The following is a 21,631-nucleotide window of genomic DNA, read 5'->3' on the forward strand; positions in this document are numbered from 1 at the left end:
TATTTCTTTTCCTTTTACAGCTATACCTGTGGTACATGGAAGTTCCCAGGATAGGGATTAAATTGGAGCTGCAGCTACAGCCACGGCAACACCAGATCCGAGCCACACCTGTGACCTCTGTTGCATCTGCAACCTATGCCACACTGGATCCTTAACCCACTGAGTGAGGCCAAGGATTGAACCCATGTCTTTATGGAGACAACATCAGGTCTTTAACCCACTAAGCCACAATGGGAGCTCCTATATTTTTAATTTATGTATATGGGGTTGAGCTAAGTTCTCAGACTGCTACTTACTGTTGTTTGGATGTTTTATAATGAATAGGTATTACTTTTTATAAAACGTAATACTCCCTTCCCCACAAAAATGACCTACACATCACAGCCATGGGCCCAGACAATGGTCCCAGAGCCACAGAATGGTGGCCTCTTTCTCTTTCCTGCTGAGTCCTGGTACCCACCCCTCTGGCAGCTGCCTGGTGTGCACGGTGGGAGGAGGGCAAGGGCCAGGCTCACCTGGGGCTGTTGGGATTGGACGGGGTCTCTGTCACATCATCCTGAGGAGACTGCGGGGAGTCCATGTCATCGCAGTTGCCAGAAATGCTGCAGGGAGTGGGGAGGGAAGAGAGAGGGACAAATTTTTAAATGGACAATGGCAACATGCCACAACCAGGCCTGGCTGTGTGGCCAGGGTGAGGCATTGCCTACCTGGCCATGTGCCTGCCAGCTGGAGCCAGGAGCTGAGCCAGAGCAGGGGGCAGGGGGCCGGGGGTGGGTACTTACCACTGCCGGATGTTGGAATCCATGGGCTTGGAGAAGATGGGGGGAGAGGTCTTGGCGACAGTGGGGTTGGGCTCAAACCCTTCTATCTCCAGGAAGAAGTGTGCGCTGCGGGGGGATACCCAAGCAAGGCAATTAGAGCAGGGGCAGGGCCTGTCCACCTGTGTACCCTGCAACCCCCCTGCCAAAGGTGCCCACACACGCTTGGTGCTCACTCTCAGCCAGCTCTGTGCTGGACTCTAGGCCTATGGGGCCTCACCCAACCTAGAGAGGTGCTGTCAGTAGCACCCTCAATTCACAGGTGGGTGGGTGAGGACTCTGAGATCCAGCAACTTGCCTGAGGTTGCACAGCAGGTGGTCAGCAGAGCTTGGATTCAAAGCTGGTTCTGGAGGACTCTTGTCACTAAAAATACAGGGTAGATGGACCCAGGGGTCTCTACTGGGGTAGCCTAACATCCAAGGGACATTGTCCTGTCTGCAGCTACCTCCAGGTACAGAGGACTCACCAGAAATGGGGAAGGTGGCAGTGGGAACTAGATTGCCCCACCACCAGCACACCCTCCCACCCCCCGGCCAACTGCCCCTCAGGCCTCAGGTCTGAAGCAAGAGCCCTGGGGGGGAGGAGCCCAGACTCAAATGGACAAGGGCCTCTGCGGGCTCTTGAGGGAGCGGGAAAGGGCCAGGTTACAGCAGCTGCTCAGCAGCAGGCCCCATGCCCACATGCAGCACCCTTCCAGCATCACTCGTCTTGTTTGTCAGCACAGAAAAGAGGCTGAGAAGGGCTGATATAGAACAGGGAGGGGCTAAGGGTCAGGAGACAGGAGGGAGCTCCTTGTCAAAAGAAAACCCTAGAAAACCTTCTTGGACAATGGAGGTGGGGAGCCGAGGAGGGGCTGCTTTCCCCTGCTGCTGGGAGAAGAGAGACGTGGGCCCGTGGGGCCAGACCCGGCCCCAGGAGAAGCAAGACACGTGCTCAAGATGTGACTCCCCAGCCAGACACAGTCCCGGCCCCAGGTCCAGACACACCCACAAAGGCAGCTGCACGTGCTCTCAGAACCCACAGTCACACACTCAGAGACAGGCCTTCTCATGAGAACCTGGACGGAAAGGATCAGGCTGGGGGGTGACTTCCATTGCAGCAGCACCCCCGCCCCATGGCTGCTGCAGCATCACGTCTGGCTCTGTGACTTGGCTCTGTGACCTTGCCAGGGTGGGGGCCTCCTGACCAGCACGCTTCCCTCCCAAACGCCTTTGCACCTGCCTCCTCGCCAGGCCCAGAGGGGTCCATACACCCCTTCCCTTCTTCCCAAGACCACAGACGAGCTCCCAAAGTACCGTGCGGGCCTCGTCAAGTTCAGTAGGGAGGGCGGCAGGGAAGGGTTGGTGACCCCATTCTTCAGATGAGGGCAGTGAGGCCCAGTATGAAGAAACAGCGCATCCATGGTCACCCTCCCGGGGTAGAAGCCAAATTGGTCAGGGGACCTGACTCCTGAGGTCCAGGCTCACAGCCCACACCACGATCCACACTGCTCTGCCCGCCCCTGTGGCTCTGCTTCCAGCCAAACCAGCTCCAGGTATTGTGCAACCCAGCCATTCCCTGGGGTGAGCCAGGCAGGACAGAGACCTGGGCCTGCTTAGGGAAGCCCTCTCCTCTCCTCCAGGCACAGAGAAGCCTGGAAGGCTCAGAGCTAGTCCAGAAATGGGGCATAAATGGGGTGAGGGCAGGGCTGGCTGATACCTTGGCACCCCCACCTTCCTGTCTCTTGACCATTAAGAGGAACCTGACTCGACCTAAAAAATTGAATCAAGAGTTCCCGTTGTGGCTCAGCAGTTAACAAACCCAACTGGCATCCATGAGGACGCGGGTTCAATCCCTGGCCTCGCTCAGTGGGTTAAGGATCCCCCGTTGCTGTGGCTGTGGCGTAGGCTGGTGGCTACAGCTCCGACTGGACCCCTAGCCTGGGAACCTCCACATGCTGTGAGTGTGGCCCTAAAAAGATAATTAATTAATTAATTAATAAAAAGTCATTCTTCCAAAAGAGAAGACAAAGGAAGAATCAAACCCCCAGCTGGGAGCCTGAGGCCTGGGTTCTAGCCTCTAGTCTGGCTCTGCCTCTGCCTCTCTCCTGTGTGACCCGAGGCTTCTCTGGGCCAAGGGTCCTCACCTGGTTGGAGAATGGCTGGGCCAGATGGTCCATAAGACCTGGACCCTGGAGCCGGCACAGTTTCAAGACCATCTGCTTGTGGACTGTCCAGCTGAAGTGGGCATCAGAGGTCATCCAATGGGATCACCTCTCCTTGCAGTACCCAGAACAGCCGTGCCAAAGCGTCCCCACACCATGATGGCAGCTCTGACCCAGCAACTGCCAACACATTTGCTGGAAGCTCAGCCCCCAAACACCCTAGTTGAGATTTGCTGACCATCTCCAGCAGAGCCCCACTCTCACACCTGCATCTGTTTCCCTGGGACAACTGGTCCAGCCCCTGCCCTGTCCTCCATCCCACCCCACCTATTTGGGCTCCTCAGAAGTAGCTCAGTTATTCAACGAATATTTATTGAGCATCTAAAATGCGCCAAGCACTGTTCTAGGAGCTGGGGATACAGTGGGGAACAAGTAAACAAAAATTCCTCCCCTCACAAAGATCCTGTGCCAGTGGGTTGGTAAGACTTGGCTCCAAGGATCAGTCAAAGGTACAGCACAGTGAGGCCATTGCTTTTCTTGCAACAACACACTGTCCTTTGACTATAAGTTCATCAGTGGCAGAAACTACTCTTATATCATCCTAATTCTCTGAAACACAACATGGGTGGTGACACCCAGAAGACCTAACAATGGATGAGCCAAAGGATGGATAGTTGAAAGATAAATGAGTGGAAAAAAGAATGGCTGGTTGGACAGATTAGGGAATAGATGAAGAGCTAGTTAAAGTGAGAGAGGAATAGAAGCATGCATGGATGCATGGAATGGGATGGATGGACGGACAGATAGATGACTAAGGAATGCATCCTTGGGTGGGTAGATAGGTGGGTAGATGGAGACCAATAAGCAGACAGACTGACACAACCCTAAACTGTAACTCTTGGGAGGTTGCGTCCCTCAAGTGACTCCCTCTTGGCTCTCAGTAACCCAAAGCCCTCTCCTCTCCTTCCCGGTCTTGTGCAAGAAGCCGAAGAGGGACCTTGCCTATCCTCCACCTCCTCCCCTTCTCGCCAGAGCCCATAGGGGCCTCAAGTTCCTCAGGTTTGGTTCAAGAAACCAGAGCATGAGAGCATCTATCCACTCCAGGACTGGAGAGAGAGGGCCCAAAGGAGGGTAAGAAGCATTGCCTCATCTCACAGTGGAGCATCCTCACGCGTGCTGAGGGACCATGCTGAGCACTGAGCAGCTTACTCATCAGCTCACCCCCTCCTTGTCTCATTGTCCTGCCTCCTCCATCACTGATTCACCCACTGACCCCCAAACTACTCATGTTCTCTGTGTAGGAAACTGGGGGGCAGGGAGGGGACAGATGACCTCTCCAGGGACCCTGTGCTCAGATATCTGAGCCAAGACATCGTTCCAACAACCACAACTCCCTCTTCAAAAGAGGAGCTGGGCTATAGGAGCCCAAGGGAAGAGAGGGTTCTTCCGGTCAAGGACAGGGATAGGGGACGTCTCTGTGCTCTGTCAGAGTGGGATTCGTTCTGGGTTTTGAAATGGACCTGGGCTTTGGGAAAAGCCCTGGAAGCAGAGAGAGAAGCATAAGAAGGGCATCCCTGGTGGGAAGATGCAGGCTGTGACTGAGGAAGGGGATCTTCAGAAGCTGGGAAGGAGGTTGGTCAGAGCCAGGCTAGAAAGGACCTGTGGTGGGTAAGGACCTAACTCCTGAGGCAGGAAGCTTCTAGGCCATGAAGGCATGTCCCACACCTGCCCTACTTGCAATTGCACGTGCCACATCTCACCTACCAGCCTGAGCAGGCAGCAAGGTCTTGGCCAGGTGGTATCTTGACTCTTGATCTGCAGCAGGTGCTCTTTGTTTATTTCGACCCAGCCTGAAAGGCGCCACCATCTTGGTGTTGTGAATGCAGGTGGGCAAACAGCTCTGTACCATCTCTCCTGCATTTCTATCCTTTTGATGGAAAAAACTATCCCCAGGCAGCCCCCGGGCTGGGGAAGAGCTTATCTCTCCTGCTTTGTCCCAAGAAAAGTCCCAGTGCTCTGAGCTTCAAGGGCAGCACCTCTGCAGCCTTCATGGCCTGTGTCTATATCCTGGGACATCCCCTTGCCCAGGGCCCAGTAAGGATGTCACCATAGCAGCTGCTCACAGGGAGGGGCATGATGCTTCAAGGAAAAGCTCCAGGTCCAAAAATCTCTCCCTAGTCTAGATTACTTGGTGCCTTCAATTCCACCATTAGTACATGTTCCCTTACTGGTCAGAACTGCTTTCTTTCTTTCATTCACTCATTCATTCATTCATTTATTTATTTATTTATCCTATTTCTGGGGCCACTCCCACAGCATATGGAGTTTCCCAGGCTAGGGGTTGAATCGGAGCTGTAGCTGCCGGCCTACGCCAGAGCCACAGCAACGCGGGATCCAAGCCGCATCTGCGACCTACACCACAGCTCACAGCAATGCTGGGTCCTTAACCCACTGAGCAAAGCCAGGGATCGAACCTGCAACCTCATGGTTCCTAGTCAGATTCGTTAACTGAGCCACAATGGGAACTCCTGCTTGCTTTATTTAGATATATTTTTTCTTTTCTTTTTTATTCCTAGACCTCAGTCTTCTGCTCAGTTCTAAGGGAGATGCCCCAACCTTTGGGGTCTGGAGAGAAGTAGGCACATGAGGGCCCTCAAAGAGCCTTGGGAAGGAGAAGGAACCACGGCTCCACGAGACCCAGGACACACCCACACCAGACTCTTGGCTGCGCTGGGGCCATAGGCAGAGCTGACCTTGGAACAAAGGCCATGAACGGGGCTGGGCTCAGAAGGGCAGCCTGACAGCAGGAAGAACATGAGATTTTCCTGAACCTGGGATTCTCTCCTCAGTCCTTCTCTGAGGTCCAACCTCCCCTGGGAAAGTCAGAGGGGAGGGACGGGTGAAGGAGGCAGGAGGGTGGTGCTGGGTGGCTCAGCTCAGCTATCTCTGCTTCTACCCAGACAAGCCCTCCAAGACCCAGGCTCCCCCCACGGGCCCCCTAACACCTGTGTGATCTCCACATCCAGCCAGATTTCTCTGCTACCCTCCAGGGTGAGGCTTCCACCCGAATGTCCCTCCAGCGCCGCTCAGCCAGCATTTCACACCTGACCTTGGCTCATTCCTCCTGACCTTGCCCCGTCTCCTCCGAAGTGCCCGTGTCAGAGACGGCGCTGCCATCCCTCTAGGTGTCCCCAAAAGAAGAAAGGGACACATCTCGGTCCTCCTTCTCCCTCCCTTCCCATGGTTACTCGTGCAGACTCCACAATCCTAATTGTCACCCACTTCTCCATCCCTCACCACCTGTCATCTGGGCAACAGTCCCCACAGACGCGCATCCAGTCCATCATCCACATGGATCACCCAGACTATCCTTTCCAAGAGGCAAGTCTCGTCATGCCCTCTCTCTCCCTCAAAACCCCTCTGTGGCTCCCCACTGCCCTCAAGTTTAACTGACCACCAAGACCCAGCCCCGATGGGACCCGTCTTCCCAAAGACTCACCCACCTACCAGCGCTTTAGCCGTCTAGGACCCTTCACTGGGTCTCGCCCTTTGTCTCCACCTGCCGTCACCACTGTAACGCCACCTCCTCCACGAAGTGCCCACAGGATCAAAACAGCCTGCCCCTCCTTGGGCCCTGCCCTCCCAGTTCACTTTCTCCAGGGCACTCCCCACCCTCTCCCTTGTGTCCCTCTCAGCACCCAGACGGTGAGCGGGCACAGGCTCTTTTTCTCCATGTCCCAGTCTCCCCAGCCTGGTGCACAGAAGGCTTCAGCAATTATTACCCAAACCAACAAAAGGAAAAACAGCAGGCTCCCCCAGAGGGGGCCTGGGACAGGGACAGAGGAGGCAGGGCGAATGGGCCAGCCTAGACGAGGTGGCCCACCTGTGTCCAAGGGAGGCATGAGTGGCACAGAGGAGGGGTGTTCAGGCTTGAGAGGTGCTGAATCGGCCAAGGGGGTGGGGGACAGCAAGGGGGGCAGCTTGGGGGCCAGGTGTGACCCTAGAGAAGTACTTTCTCTCCTCCTGCCTCCTCTGTGTTCCCAACTGGGAAATTGTCATAACCATCCCGGCCCTGCCCAGTTCCCAGGGGCCCTAGGGAGTGACAATGACAATAACGACAATGAAGACAAAGTTCAAGTTAACAAAACACTCTTAGGGCCACACGGGCGCTTGGCCAAGCACATTGTTGCCACAATTGCAAATAACCATCCTCCTATGAGCTGGCGCCCTTGTTGGTGGGGTTGGAGAGCTTCACTGACCTGGCCAGACACACAGTGGATAATGACCCTCAGTGGACATGAAAAATGTACCCAGGAGGGGGTCCGGCTACCCACAATTTCCACCCACCTTTGGGCTCCTTTTTTTTTTTTTTTTTTTTTGGTCTTTTTGGTCTTTTTGCCATTTCTAGGGCCGCTTCCTGTGGCATATGGAGGTTCCCAGGCTAGGGGTCGAATCAGAGCTGTAGCCACTGGCCTATGCCAGAGCCACAGCAATGCAGGATCCGAGCCACGTCTGCAACCTACACCACAGCTCACGGCAACGCCGGATCATTAACCCACTGAGCAAGGGCAGGGACCGAACCTGCAACCTCATGGTTGCATGGTCAGATTCGTTAACCACTGCGCCACGACGGGAACTCCTTTTTTTGGGGGGGGGGGGCTCCTTATCTCAGAATGGTTACAGCAATCCCCTGCCTCCTCCGGAAGCCTTTCTGAATGTTTCTGCCTCCATGCCCCCAGCCCCTCCAGGTAGGCCACCCTGGTGATGCCAGTCATGTTGGCGTCCCCAGCTCAGCCCCAGACTGTGCAGGGCTGTTCCTATCCCCCCCACCCCGCCCGCCACAGCTATACCTGGCTGAGCACCAGCCCACCCCTGATGAGACTGAGAGTCTCAGGTCCACCCCTGGCACGGGCTCCCTGAAGGTAGGCACCAGGCTCTTCCTATGACCCTCACAGCGCAGCACCCAGGGCTGAGCCAGAACCTGCCAGCACTACCTCTTCTTGGTGGGGGTGATCTCGGCCGGCCTCTTCTCCTGCAGGATGGCAGGGTTCCCACTGGGGATGACGGCTCTTTTGCCCACAAGGGGCACCATCTCCTTGGGATGGGCATTCATGGCTGGAACACAATCAAAGCACAGATGCTCAGGATGAGGGGACAGAGGGGAAATTCGGGGGGCTTCAGCCCCCTCATGTGGCACTGTGTGGCCCCTGCTCACACCCGCTAGACAGGGAGCTCACTCTACCCTGTCAGGTCACCTACGCGTCTCAGGTCAGGGAGACTGTCCCTGCAGCTTCCCCTGTGCCCTGCCTCAGCAGCCCTGCTCCTGTGGGTCCTAGAAGAGCCCCGTGGAGCTGGCATGGAGGGAGGTACTGGGAAGAGGAACTGGTGTCTCCCAGGAGACTGAGGGGAACATAGAGCTTCTTGTGTGGGGAGAAGGGCTGTCCAGGCAGAGGGGACAGCCTGAGCAAAGACCAGCAGTCAAGAAAGTGCCGCTGGTGTGACTGGAGAGTCTGGGGTGGCTGGACCCACGGGCAGTGAGACACTCAGGAGCAGGTGGGGTCTGGAAAGGCAGCCAGAGCCGTGGCCGATCCGGGGGCAGCAGGGACACAAGAGGGATCTGGGTTCTATAGGAGACAGTACATGGGACATGGAGGTGACCAGAGGCTAGAAGGAGCTGCCACGGGGGCCGGCAGGATGGGGGGTGGAGGGCTGGCTGTGGGGGATGAGGTGGACAGCAGGTGACGGCAGCCAGGAGGGACTGTTCTCTGATTGAGCCGCCCTCAGAGTCACCGGGACCGGGGAGTGGGGTGATTTCTGGAAGAAGAGCCCAGCTGGGCAGGGTGGCACTGGGACCACTGATGATCCTGACGCAGAAAGGAGAGCTCCCTGGAGGAAGCGTCTGAATGGGGTTGTCTTCAGACTGCAGTGAGGCTTGGATATGGGAGAGCCTCACCCCTCAGCCCCCAGCCCACTAAACATGAGCAGCCTTTGAGAGGAGAGTCATCCGGGGAGGCCGCTGGCCCTGGGGTGTAGGCACCTGGTGGCAGGAGGCTCTGAGCCGGGGCCTCGGGCATCCTGTGGGAAGGGAATCATCAGCACGTGGTCCCTGGCTGCATCCACGGTCACAGCCTGACAAGGACAGGAGGCCTCCACCCCCTCCCTCAGCCCAAAGTAACCTGTGGACAGATGGGGCTAAAGGCTGGGTTGGGCCAGCACTGGAGGGGAGGGATGGAGGATCGGTCCCTTGCCTCTCCCTGGGCCTCTGTTTTCCCTTCTGAGAAATGAGCTGAACGGTCCTGAAGGACCCTATGTCTCTCACCTGTGACCACTGGCTGCTCCACGCTCTCTGCCCTGACTTGTGAGTGAGGGGCCATCTTGAGCAGCCAGGGCAGGGGAGGGTCGGGAGAACTCTGGCTGGGAACTGCAGCAGCTATAATTAGCTCCCTGAGTCACCCCATAAACCTGCATGCTCACCTGCTGGACTCTCTCGCAGGTCAGGTCCTCCCTCTCTCTGGGATTGGTGTCCCCACCTGGGAAGTGCCTCTCAAGCCCTGCTACTGACTGCAATGGCCTTTCCTTGGAAACAGACCAGGCCTGGGTGTCACAGGGCCCACCCCCCGTCCAGGGCCTGCTGTGAGGGGGTGAGTGGTGGTGGGGTCAATCCATTTGAGATGCCTGGGCCCCGTCCTTCTCAAGCTCTGGGGCCACCTCATCCCAGCCTGAGCTCCCATCACCCTGGGGCCGGCTTGGGGAGCCAGGAGCCTCCCCTCGGCTCCGGACAGCTGAGTGTCCCCCCTCCCCAAGATCCCCAAACCTCAGGGAACATTTCCCAGGTCCTTCAGAACCTGTGCTCTCTCTCCCACTCTCCCGGTGGCCACGAGCCCATGTCAGCTTTGTTTCCCCTGCTGGAGGTCCAAGCTCTCTCCCAACCTTCCCCTGAGGCCGATCAGCAAAGGGCAGGCTTGGCTGTAAATGGACCCCTGAGCGCCTTACTCTGGGCTCCCTGGGGCCTCGGAGGGCACAGGCTCCCCATGCGGCAAAGACTCACCTGAGGATGCCGGGGTGGCCGCGGCTGCCCTTGTTCTCAGATCACGGCATGTCCGGGGCCCATAGGCCCCTGGTGGGACTACAGCTGAGGTGGCAAGAGACTCTCATCCTCTCATCGTAGGCAGAGGGATGGCTGGAATGAGGCATCAGAGGCAAAACTGGCTGGGCCACCTGCACTCGGAGCCAGGTTGGCCACGCCCACCAGCCCCAGCTGCAGCGCCTGCGCACAGCCCACGTGTCCTGCCTGATTCACCCCCCACACCCACGGCGCAGCCTCACCCTAACCCAGGAGAAGGCAAGGGAGGCAGCAGGTGCCAAAGCTTAAGTTCTGGTCCCAGGTCTTCCCTCCTCTCAATTTGAGGTTTCCCATTATGGGCTTCATAACACCTGCTTCCCAAGGACCCTGTGAGACGTCAGAGATCCTGCTCACGGGAGGGCCGAATGAAAGGTTGAATGCTCTGCCTCAACCCCTGAGAGGCAAGGCCACAGCCAGAGCTGGCCCCATTGACCCCACGGTGGCCAGCCCCCAAGCTCAATACCCAGCCTTCAAAATCTGAGATCAAGTCCCTTCAGAGACAGAGGACGTCCCCGTTCAATGCTTCCCACCAGAAATTTTGCACCATAAACCTCACCCCTTGGCTGTCTTACCTCTAGGCCATTGACCTTGGGCAAGTCATTTCTCGCAAGCCCCAGTTTCTTCATTGTGAAGTGTGCATTTTAAACCCTGCTTGCAGAGTTACCAGAGGGCTTACATGAAAGAACACACAGGAAGGCTAAAACAAGGCCCAGAGCACAGAAAGGACTCAGTAAACCGTGACAGATGTTTTTGTGTGTGTAACTTTTATTTTTTTTCTTTTTAGGGTCATGCCCATGGCATATGGAGGTTCCCAGGCTAGGGATCAAATCAGAGCTGTAGCTGCCAGCCTACGCCACAACCACGCCAGATCTAAGCTGCATCTGCCATCTACACCACAGCTCACGGCAGCACTGGATTCTTCAATCCACTGAGCGAGGCCAGGGATTGAACCTGTGTCTTCATGAATACTAGTCGGGCTCTTAACCCGCTGAGCCACAATGGAAATCCAAGAGTGACAACTATTTAACACCTGTTCCTGGTTTTGACTTGCAATTCATTCTCTCAGCAACCGCCAGGCTACATGCCTCCAAGGCCCACGAGTCAGGGCAGACTCCCTCCTGGCCAGGCCACAGCTGTGAAGCCGGTGGAGCAAGGCTGGGGTGGCCCTGCTCACTCAGGAATTACACACCTATTCCAGCAGCAGGCCAGGCAGGACTAGGATGGAGCAGGAAGTCTCTGCGCACTGTGACAGCATCAGCAACTAATGGGGCAGGGACATCCTTGGCGGCCTTGCGGGCAAGCCCCTGGCTTTCTGGTTACCATGACCTGCCAGGCCTGGGCAGAGGCAGAAGGCAGATCCGGCCTCTGACCAAGGAACAGCAGGACCTGTGGCCTGTAAGGGGCAGAAGACCTACTCCTTGGCCAACAGGCTTCAGGTGTGGCGAACACAGGGGCTGCTTTTGAAGTTAATAGGCGCCAATGTTTCCAAGCACAGAATCCCAACTTCATCACTGCCTGAAACTCCTACATTAAAGCTCGGTGTTGGATCAAGCATAATCCGCCCTCTGTTGCTCCATTAATGGCCCCTCTGACTCAGCCCCTCACCCCTCCCAGCTGCTTCTGGCTGACTTCCTCCAACCCTCAGGGTGAGCCTGTTGCCCAATTTCAGCATCTGCATTTTGCCTTGTGTTAGCATGTTTTCCTAAAGGCCAGCCTGGTTAAAAAGGCCCCTATCTCCCACCCAATGCCAGGCAGCGTGCCCAGCGAGGAGAAAGGGGAGCGTCCCCACCGCCACCCCCGCACTGTGTGTGCACAGGGGCGGATCGGCATTCAATCCCGTTTAATCCAACACATCCTGAGAGTACATGGTGGGAGACAAAGCAGGGAAGCCCGGAGCCAGAGGGAGGTTCAGAGCTGGGGAAGCTGGTCTCCACCCTCAAGGAGCTGTATGACACACGGAAGCCAGGTTCCGGCAAGGACCCTGATGCCACTGGTCAGGTTACAAGGACAAAAAGGGCTGAGGCCACCGAGAAAGAGGAAGTGCCTCTAATGAGGAGGTGGAGGAGGGGTTCAGGGAAGAGGGAGCGTTTGGGTTGGACTTGGGAAGGGGGAAGACGGTCCACACGGGGAGAACCACGAGCAGGGACTCGGAAGCGAGAGACCAGGCAGGTTCAAGGAGTGGTGACAAGCTCGGGCAATGTCTAAACTCCAGGAGGCATCAGAGATGCTCGGCCAAGTCCAGTTGCAGCCCACTGGGTGGCCCCAGGCCATTGAGTCGCTCTGACCCCTTAGTCACAAAGGGTGAGCCTTCTGGTGCATGGGACCCTGCGGGAGACATTGTCACCTGCAGAGTCAGGCAGGGAACTGACCAGCTGGGCTGAGCCAGCACCACAGACCCAATGGTGTCCCCTCTGCCGTTGAAACACTGGCTGATGCTCGCCCTGGTGGGATTCCAGCCCTGCGTGGGGGGCCCACACAGCACAGCGGCAGGGGTGTGAACCAAGGGTCCCACCCCCTTCTACCAAGGCTGGAGGCCTGCAGAACCCCACTTGGCCTTGGCTGCCATGTGCGTGACCTTTAACCCACGTGAGGCTCATTCATGGGATCCCCCAAAGCCTGGGAGCCTGAAAAGATGGACAAACTCTCTCCACAATCCAGCCCCTCATTCCTTGCTGTGGCAAGGGCCATGCTGTGCCCACCCTCCCCCGGTGACCTCAGGCCTTTCTCTGGCCGTGACTGGAGCCAGCAGAGCCTGAAGTGGCTACAGTCCCAGGAGAGACCTTGCAGACTGACTGTCTGGAGGTAGCAAACCAACAAGGGAAGATGGGGCCAGGGAAGCGAGGTGGAGTGCAGGCGGCAAGAGGGGAAGGGCAGCCTCTGGACATTCTCGCCCCAAACCCACTCCCCAGAGTCCTGAATTTCAGGCCAGCACGCCTTGCATATGCCCCCATCTGGTCAGACTGAGGTCAGAACAGAGCCTCAGTCAGCCGCGTCCGTCTAGGTCGTGTCCGTCTGCAGTGGACTGTAAAACACCCCCTGGAGGACACACCAGGCAGGCATCGAGCAGACCCGCCTCCTCCCCGCACCTCTCAAGCTCTGGGGACATCAGGCCCAGGCTGTGGGCCCACAAGTTCCCCCCACCTCCAGGAGGGAGGAGGGAGAGATGGGGTCTCTGTGGGGTGGGTGCAGCCAGGGAAGGACGGACTCCTTGACCTGCTCTAGGAAACACCCCACTTGATGCAGTGCCAGGGAGGAGAGGGGCCGGGGGGACCGGGAGCCAGGTAGAGCTCCATCAGCAGCCTTGGGCCTGAGCAGACCCACTCAGTGGTCAGTGGGGGGTCTGTCTGCATCCTAGTGGCCACAGCTGTCCCTGGGCTAGCAGAGCGGAGCAACCTTCCCATCAGAGACGCTGGGTGGTGACTCGTGCTGCCTCCAGGTGTTGGGGCGCCGGTCATGAGGACAAAGAGAGGAAAAGAGACAGCAACAGATGCAAAAAGACCAGGCCAGTTGCACGTGTGTCCTCCTTTAAACAACCCAGGTTCTCACAAAAGGTTGTGATCACTCATTTTACAAAAGAACACCCACATGTTCCCTTCCGGCACGAAGTTCAGAAGTTAATCCACTTTGCAGAAACTTGCAGATTTCTGTTGTCTACATATTTTCTGAGGAAGGCCTATAGGTAAAGCAAAGAGTCACAGGCCCAAACCTTCTGACCCAGGGGTAGGCTGGCACGTCCCAGCCCATTCTCTGCCACGCATCCTCGCTCCCCAGTCAAGTTTAGACTCTGAAGTCAGGAGTTCCTATCGTGGCTCAGCAGAAACGAATCTGACTAGTATCCACGAGAATGTAGATTTGATCCCTGGCTTCACTCAGTGGGTTAAGGATCTGGTATTGCCATGACCTATAGGGTAGGTCACAGATGCAGCTGGGATCTGGCATTGCTGTGGCTGTGGTGTAGGCCGGCAGCTACAGCTCCAATTTGACCCCTAGCCTGGGAACCTCCATATGCCTCCAGTGTGGCCCTAAAAAGAAAAAAAAAAAACAAACAAAAAAAAAAACCTGACTCTGAAGTCAGCCTTGCTTGCAGTCAGACCCAGGCATTGCTACTTACTGACATGTAAACTTACTAACTGTCCCAGCCTCAGTTTTTTCATCTATGAAATGGAGTTAATAATAGCTTTTCACAGGCTGTCAGGAGGCGTAAAGGATAATGCACACAGTACACTTTGCATAAACCTTCCAGGTGCTGTAGCCACAGGTACTCCTCCGCTTTGCTCATTTGCTCTGGTCTGGCTACAGCTCACGTCATGCCTGGCCCAGCCACCTGGTCAACCAGCCCAAGGGCTCCTCTGTTGGGCCTTGTGTGTGGAGGCAGACGTGCTGCCGGAGAACTCGGAGGAGTGTTCCCAGTGTCCCGGGGTTCCCTCCAGGTGGACCTCCCACAGAAGCCCGGCCCAAGCTCGGCCTCAGCTAACCTCCTCCCACCTCATGACCCCACACCCAGTGATTTCATGACTGGGAAGCTCACTCCACACTCCACAGACATAACAAAACCTGCCAGGCTCTCTTCTGGATCGTTCTTTCTTAAGTTCTAGTCCAGAAAGCAGGGGTCCCCAAATTTTGACATAAAGGGCCAGAAAAGAAATATTTTAGGCTTGGCAGGCTCTTGCGTCCTTGCAACGGCTCATCTTTGCATTGCAGCATGAACGTAGCCAGAGACAGTACAGAAATGAATGGCTTCATTGACTGCAGTCTAATAAAAGTGTGTTTTTACCAAAATAGGTGACAGGTCAGTTTTGGGTCATTGGCCCACAGTTTGCTAACTATGATAGGCAGATGCATGGAGGGGTGTCCTCACCCACCAGCAATAACTAAGGGGTGACCAGAGGCTCCTAGCCATACAGGGTAGTGCATACAAGTACACACATATATACACACACGTGCACGCACAGACCATATGGAGCCAATGAGCTATGCCACCCAATGACTGACACATGATTCACACTTGCTATGACTTCTATGTTTATTTATGTATTTATTTGATGGATGGCAGGATGAGTGAAGGTGGAAGTAGGTTCCACCATGGGCGAGCAGGACCATGGCCACTATAGATGGGAGATCATTTAAAAATTCTTGTCACGTGGCTTTGGGACAAGGTTCGGTACTTTTATTTGCGCAGCAATAGAGCTAATATTTTCGGAATCGTGGTGGATCACACAGAAGGAGGGAGTCACTCCGGAAACACCAGATTCTGGAAGAGCGGGGAATGGGGCCAGCCTCACCCTCTTTCTCTGAGGCGTGACTGTCATCACCCCAGGCCCCTCTGGACAGAGGAGATATTAAGCACAATATAGAGAAGGGCTTTGGCATTTTATCTCGAAGGAAGGGTTTTGTTCTAAGAGGTGTCTTCCTGGGATTCGCTACCTTTCAGGCCCAGGAATATAAAATCAAAGGAAACAGGGCTTTGTGTTGAGCGCATGGAGATTTCTTATTCGCAATGTTTGATTAAGCCAGTCAAAACTGGAAAAGCAGATCCTTTTGTGTCAGGCAATTCATTTGGGGACAGTGAGGGTTGCGTGACTATCTCTTCTCATGCATCCGGCAATGATTCCCACAGCTTGTCCCGAGGGGTCTAGGAAAGGGCCTGGGAGGCAGGCACTGGTGGGGCCAGGCTGCCGAGGCACCGCCAGTGGCCCCTAAGTGGCCCCCGCCACCAGCAACAACGGGGTATTTTAAAGCCCACAGGGTTGCGAGCATCCTGTGTGGTCCCTCGCTTCTCCCCTACAGCCTAAGGATCCTTGACGATCTCAGCATCTTCTGGCTTGAGCGACTTTGCGATGTGTTTCAGATGAACTTCCTCGGGCTGGGCAAGGTGCCTTTCTCGAGTACTTGCATCTCTTAAGAGGGGAACCAGGGCAAAGTTTTTCCAGTTTCTCCCTGCAACTGAAGGATGAAACACGATTACTGCCTTGGAGGCAGCAAAACGATACCACACAGTGATTTGCTGGCATGACCACCCTCCAGAGAAAAGGAGGCCCAGGCCCACCAGTACTTCCTGAGCACAGAGATGGGTGCCGTTTCCTCTTCCCTCAGCTGCTCAAGGAGCCGCATCCACTCTAGCAGATCCTAAATTCCCCTGGTCCACCCGCCACCCTGACCTGCTTGTGGCCTCAGGAGAGTCCACAGCTTGCTGCTCTCTGCCCACGTGGGAGAGAGATCAACACTGGGGCTGCCCCAGGAGTGGCTCCACACCAGGTCAGCTGCAGGGTAATGAACACCAGGCCAAGGATCAGGACTTGGGGTCCAGGCCCAACCAGGGCATAGAGGACCAGGAGTAATGGCAAGGGAACCATGGTGACACTGGGCCTCCGAATGGGCTCTCACATGTGGCCTGAAATCCCAGAAAGTCCCTGAAGAGGACCCCATTGTCACCCCTGTGGTGATCTTCAGCCCTCCCCCACCCTGGCGATCTCAGAGAAGTGACAGCCAAGAGGGACAGCTGTTCGTGCTCTCCTTCCACTTGCCAGAGCCCTGGTCAGCCAAGCCCTCTGGCTGGCCATCTTGGGTGTGATCTCCCTGGAAAACCAGCCTAAATTCACACCTTCCACCCTCAGGCCAACATTCAGGACCCTCTGCTGGTGTCCCACACTGGTCACGTCTCAAAGGCATCAGGAATATGGGAGGCTGGGCCCACTGTGACCACTCCAGCTGAATTCGCCAGGTCCTGGGCTTCCCCCAGGCCTGCAGGCTGACACTGGCCTGGCAATCAACCATAGGTGGACACCAAGCGCCAGGAGGATGTTTCAGGGTACCTGGGCATAAATGCAGGAGGGCTCCGTGGAGAGATAGGCCAGGGGCTCACTGAGACACCCTCTTCTAGCTGGATGGATGGTGGGGCCACCCAGCCTCAGAGAACACTTGGCACAGCTCCAGTTCCAGAGCCCTTAACAAAGGCCTGGGGCGCCCAGTGCTCCTCTCCCACAGTCCTGATGCCAAGACCCCTTCACGTGCTCTCCCTAACTCAGCTTCTGACCACTTTTTCTCTCCTTCTCTTTCTCACCTGCATTCCCTCACCCCTTCCTAATCATACGTGCTATGTGGGTGGGGAGAGCTCTTTGTTATCTGAATTATCTGACTATTCATTACTGGAGTTTCCACTGTTACAAAGTTGCATAGGAAAGCAAATCCTTGGGAAATACTCACTAATTAATCATATGTGTGGAATCAGGGAACCTCTAACCATCACCGAGCCCCACCCCAAGCGACATGAATGTGTGTCTATCCCTGCCACTGCGTCAATGTTTTTATTAATAGCACAGTGAATGCATAAGGTTGTAAAAAGCCAGCAACGTCATGCAAACACCACACCAATCAACTGAAAACTGAAACAGCAAATCTTGTCAAAGTTGTGTGGTTTCATGCAATCAATAAGAGGGATGGTGGAAAATTGCTCAAATCACAGGAAAAGCCATCTTTGAAGGGATCTGTGGCCAAGGTGGATCCACGAACAACTGAAGAAGAGAGAATCAATAAATGCTATGACATGACCCAGGGAGTGCATCCAATGAAACACGTGGAGAAATTATAAGATTGCAGGAAGCCCTTGGGAAAACTGATGAAGGCCTTGAGTGGTTTTCCAAAAGTAAGTCTCTAAATAAAATAAATTTCCACTTCCAGCTCTGAGGAGTATCCATTACTGAGCTAGCCATCCTGCTGTCAACAATCATAAAACTAGACAAAAGACATGCAGAAAATGTCTTCAGGCATAAGACAATAGACTGAGAAGCTGCAATTCACAAGGTGAGCCCCATGATCACCCTGATGTTTTGCTTAGGGACGAATTCTCAGACTGCCCTGCAGTGAGCTGGAATCCAAGTAGAGTATGGCAGTGCCTCTGAGCTAAGGAAGAAGGGACAGGCAAAGCAGCTAAAATCTATGGGATAGGGTGCAGGAGAAGAGGAAGAAGGGGCTTATGGAAGTGGATTTCAAGAAGTCTTTGGGGTGGGGGGTTCCCCCATGTCCTTGGCTGAGAGTTGGGCTATACTTGCACAGGCTTACCAGACAGTGGCTGCTATGGGATTAAAAGTGGGACAGAGACACCAGAAGCTGAGCAGTACTGAGGGGTATCGGAGATCCAGCCGAGCCAGTGAAGAACCTCCTCAACACTCTTTTTCTAGTCTAAGAACCAAGTTAAAAACATCAGAAATCACTACTTACTCTATAAGCACTAGAGCAAGAGCTACTCAAGATCCACCTTAACAAGGCCTAAAACCAAACCCTGACAAGCTCCTCAGTGGAAAGAGTTTGGAGGTTGAGTTTGATGGGATTGGCTAATACCTTGGCATTTCCACATATCTACTAAAATAAACTTTAAAACTAAGTCTACATACGTTCAAGGTGATTCATCAGTAACTAAACTGCCAACTAGAACTAAAACTCAAACAAAAGTCTCTACAACATATTATTATCGCAATGCCCAGTATACAATTAAAAGTTACTAGACATACAAGAAATGGGGAAATGTGACTCACAGTCAGGGGGAAAACCAGTCAATAGAAACTGACCCCAAGATGGCCCAAATGTTGGATTTAGCAGATTTAGTAGGTGGAGAAGTTAAAGTAGCTATTATAAATATGTTCAAAGAACCAAAGAAAAACAATCTTATTGAGGGAACAGCTAAGGAATCTCAGGAGAGAAGTAGAAAGTGTTTTTTTAAGAAAGAACCAAATAGAAATTCCATAACCAAATGTGCTATTTAGAATGTAATATCCACTGGATGGGCTTAACAGCAGCTTGGAGATAACTGAGGAAAGGGTCAGTAAAGACAGGTCAATAGAAATTATTAAATTTGAGAAACAGACAAAATTGAGGAAAATGAACAAAGCCTCGGAAACCCACAGAAAAATATCAAATGGTCTCACATGCATGTAAAAGGAAAAGATAGGAAAATAAAGTGTATATACAGCTCTACAAATTTGATGAAACATATTGATATACAGATCCAAGCATTTGGCAAAGCCTAAGCCAAGATACAATCGAAGAAAACCACCCCTAAGTTTTCTTAGTCAAACTGCTGAAAACCAAAGATGAAGAGAATATTTTGAAAGCAGCCAAAAGGGGGGAAAAAGACACACTATAGACAGGAGAACAGCAGCATAAACTATGGAACAGAAACAATGGAGGCCAGAAGACAGCAAAGAATCAGAGTCTAAGTGTTGAAATTAAAAATAACAACAAAAATCTTTTAACCCAGAATTTTATATCCAATGAAAATATCCTTTAAACAGGAAGATGAAATTAACATTTCATCTTCAAACAAAAGCTGATATAAAACTGATCTCTAGTGATATAAACTGGGATATATCTGGGATGGGGAGGGTGGAATTGACTACAAAGGGGCATGAGGCTCAGTCTTGCGTGATGGAGATGATGTGTATCTCGCGTGGGGTAGTGGTTGCCTGAGTGTGTATATTCGTCAACATTTATCAGAGTATCCATTTAGGGAGTTTCCATCATGGCTCAGCAGTAATGAATCTGACTAGTATCCATGAGGACTCAGGTTCAATCCCTGCCCTTGCTCAGTGGGTTAAGGATCCAGCGTTGCTGTGGCTGTGCTGTAGGCCAGCAGCTACAGCTCCAATTTGACCCCTAGCCTGAGAACTTCCATATGCTGCAGGAAGGAAAAAAAAAAAAGCTTTTGTCCATCGTTGTAAACCAACTATAATAGAAAAAATTAAAATATTTTTAAAAATTAAAATAAAAAATAAAAGCTTTTTGTTCATCAAAGGGCAACTCACAGAATAGGAGAAAATATTGACAAATGTATGTGATAAAGAATTAATATTCAGAAGATGCAGAGAATTCCTATAACACACAATAAAAAAAAATTAAATGGGCCAAAGACTTGAGTAGGCATTTATCCAAAGAACATCTATAAATGGCAAATAAGCACATGAAAAGATGTTCAAAATCATAAGTCCTTAGGAAAATATGTATCCATGAGCTATACTACTCCACATCTATTAGGATGGCTATAATCAAAAACAAAAACAGAAAATAGCAAGAATAGGTGAGAATGTAGAACCTTCATGCATTGCCGATGGGAATGTAAAATGACTCAAGTGCTTTGGAAAACAGTCTGGTAGTTGCTCAAAAAGATAAACATAGATGTACCCTATGATTCAGCAATTCCACTCCCGCCGAAAAGATCAGAAAGCAGGGGATCAAACAAGAATTTCATACACCAGGGTTCGCAGTATTATTCACAGTAGCCAAAAAGGTGGAGACAATCCTTATTTCAGTACACAGCTGAATAGACAAACAAAATACGGTATATACACACAATGGGATGTTACTGAGCCAGACACAAAAGGAGAAATATCGCGTGATTCCTTTTACACTAAGTACCACGAACAGGGAAATTCAAAGAGATAGAAAATAGAAAGAGGTTACGAGGAGCTGGGAGGAGGAAGAAATAGGGGTAATTGTTTGGGGGGTACAGAGCTTCTGTTTGGAAGAGTAAAAATGTTTTGGAAATAAATAAGGGTGATGGATATAATTAATGCTACCAAATAGTGCACATTAAAAAATGGTGAAGGAGTTCCCTGGTGGTTCAGAGGGTTCAGGATCCGGTGTTGTCATGGCTGTGGCTGGGGTTGCTGCTGTGGCTTGGGTTTGATCCCTGGCCTGGGAACTTTCACATGCCATGGGTACCGCCAAAAAAAATTTTTGTTTTTAAACAGTTAAGATAGCAAATTTCGTGTCGGATATATCTTTAACTTAATAATTTTAAAAAACTAAAAACAATTAGTACAGGGTCGTCATTCAAAATGTGTTCAATGTAAGACTAGATTTGCCTCATTTTTAAGTAAGTCTCTTTAGCTGGATCTTTAATTTCATGTCGACGGTTAAACATTTGCCTCTAATGGTTAAAGGACTTTTCTGGTAGTGATTTTCCGCAGGGCTTCTCGGTTCAAGGTGTACCCTTGGCCCCTCCCACCCTTCCCTCCTCTGCACCCCTGGGTGTGTCCAGCAAGGTGAGTGTCCATTAGCCTCATGAGGCTGAGTGCAGACACTGGGTGTGAGAACCCGGACAGAGGAGACAGGGCCACCCACGGGGAGGCTGGATATGGACTGACTGCTTCCTCTGGGGGCACTGATGACCAGGGGTGCTTGCAGGGCCAGCGGGCACAGGCATGTGCAGCTGTGGATTGAGCAGGTGTGCGTGGGAGCACAATCGCACCCATGACTGAGTGTGTGGGTGGCTGACGCCTGGGGCTGCTCCAGGAGTGGGGCACCCCAAGGCTTCAGCTGTCTACCCGCCCCTCACACCTCACCTCTGCTGGACCGCAGGGAGAAGCTCAGGGTACGCTTGATGCCCTCACAGTTGCCCGGGTCTTCATTGATGATGCCCACGTTGGTGTTCCAGGTGGTCCAGTTCACCTCGTCCACCCTGCAGGGGGAGGAGATGGGGAGCAGGGAGCTGGTGGTCCACGGACAGATTCTGGGGTCTCAGGCTTAGTCCCATGGACCAAGCCCATAGACCA

The 21,631-nt window shown here is 53.2% G+C and overlaps 2 protein-coding genes across 12 annotated transcripts in view; both read right to left on the reverse strand.

Moving 5' to 3' along the window:
• TRPV3 (transient receptor potential cation channel subfamily V member 3) overlaps nucleotides 1-10,154 on the reverse strand; it is a 53,748-nt gene extending 43,594 nt beyond the window's left edge. For all 6 annotated transcript variants that reach the window (XR_014821555.1, XR_014821554.1, XR_014821553.1 and 3 more), the window contains exons 1-4: nucleotides 10,011-10,154; nucleotides 7,957-8,077; nucleotides 783-887; nucleotides 516-602 (exon numbers count right to left, since the gene is read on the reverse strand). Coding sequence is in view for 2 of the 6 variants with exons in the window: in XM_013981215.3 (XP_013836669.3) it covers nucleotides 516-602; nucleotides 783-887; nucleotides 7,957-8,075 (311 nt within the window). In the remaining 4 variants the exon portion in view is untranslated. The remainder of the gene's footprint in view (nucleotides 1-515; nucleotides 603-782; nucleotides 888-7,956; nucleotides 8,078-10,010) is intronic.
• Nucleotides 10,155-15,090: 4,936 nt separating this feature from the next.
• Nucleotides 15,091-21,631, reverse strand: part of TRPV1 (transient receptor potential cation channel subfamily V member 1) — a 43,758-nt gene continuing 37,217 nt past the window's right edge. For all 6 annotated transcript variants that reach the window (XM_084985497.1, XM_084985500.1, XM_084985499.1 and 3 more), the window contains 2 exons: nucleotides 21,422-21,537; nucleotides 15,091-16,028 (listed from right to left, as the gene is read on the reverse strand). In XM_084985497.1, the coding sequence (XP_084841623.1) occupies nucleotides 15,874-16,028; nucleotides 21,422-21,537 (271 nt within the window). In that variant the 3' untranslated portion in view covers nucleotides 15,091-15,873. The remainder of the gene's footprint in view (nucleotides 16,029-21,421; nucleotides 21,538-21,631) is intronic.

Source organism: Sus scrofa, chromosome 12, assembly GCF_054392235.1.
Source record: "Sus scrofa isolate SSC_HxYL_T2T_F1_AM1 chromosome 12, Sscrofa_HxYL_maternal_Yorkshire_Landrace_v2.0, whole genome shotgun sequence".
In the NCBI taxonomy this organism is placed as follows: domain Eukaryota; kingdom Metazoa; phylum Chordata; class Mammalia; order Artiodactyla; family Suidae; genus Sus; species Sus scrofa.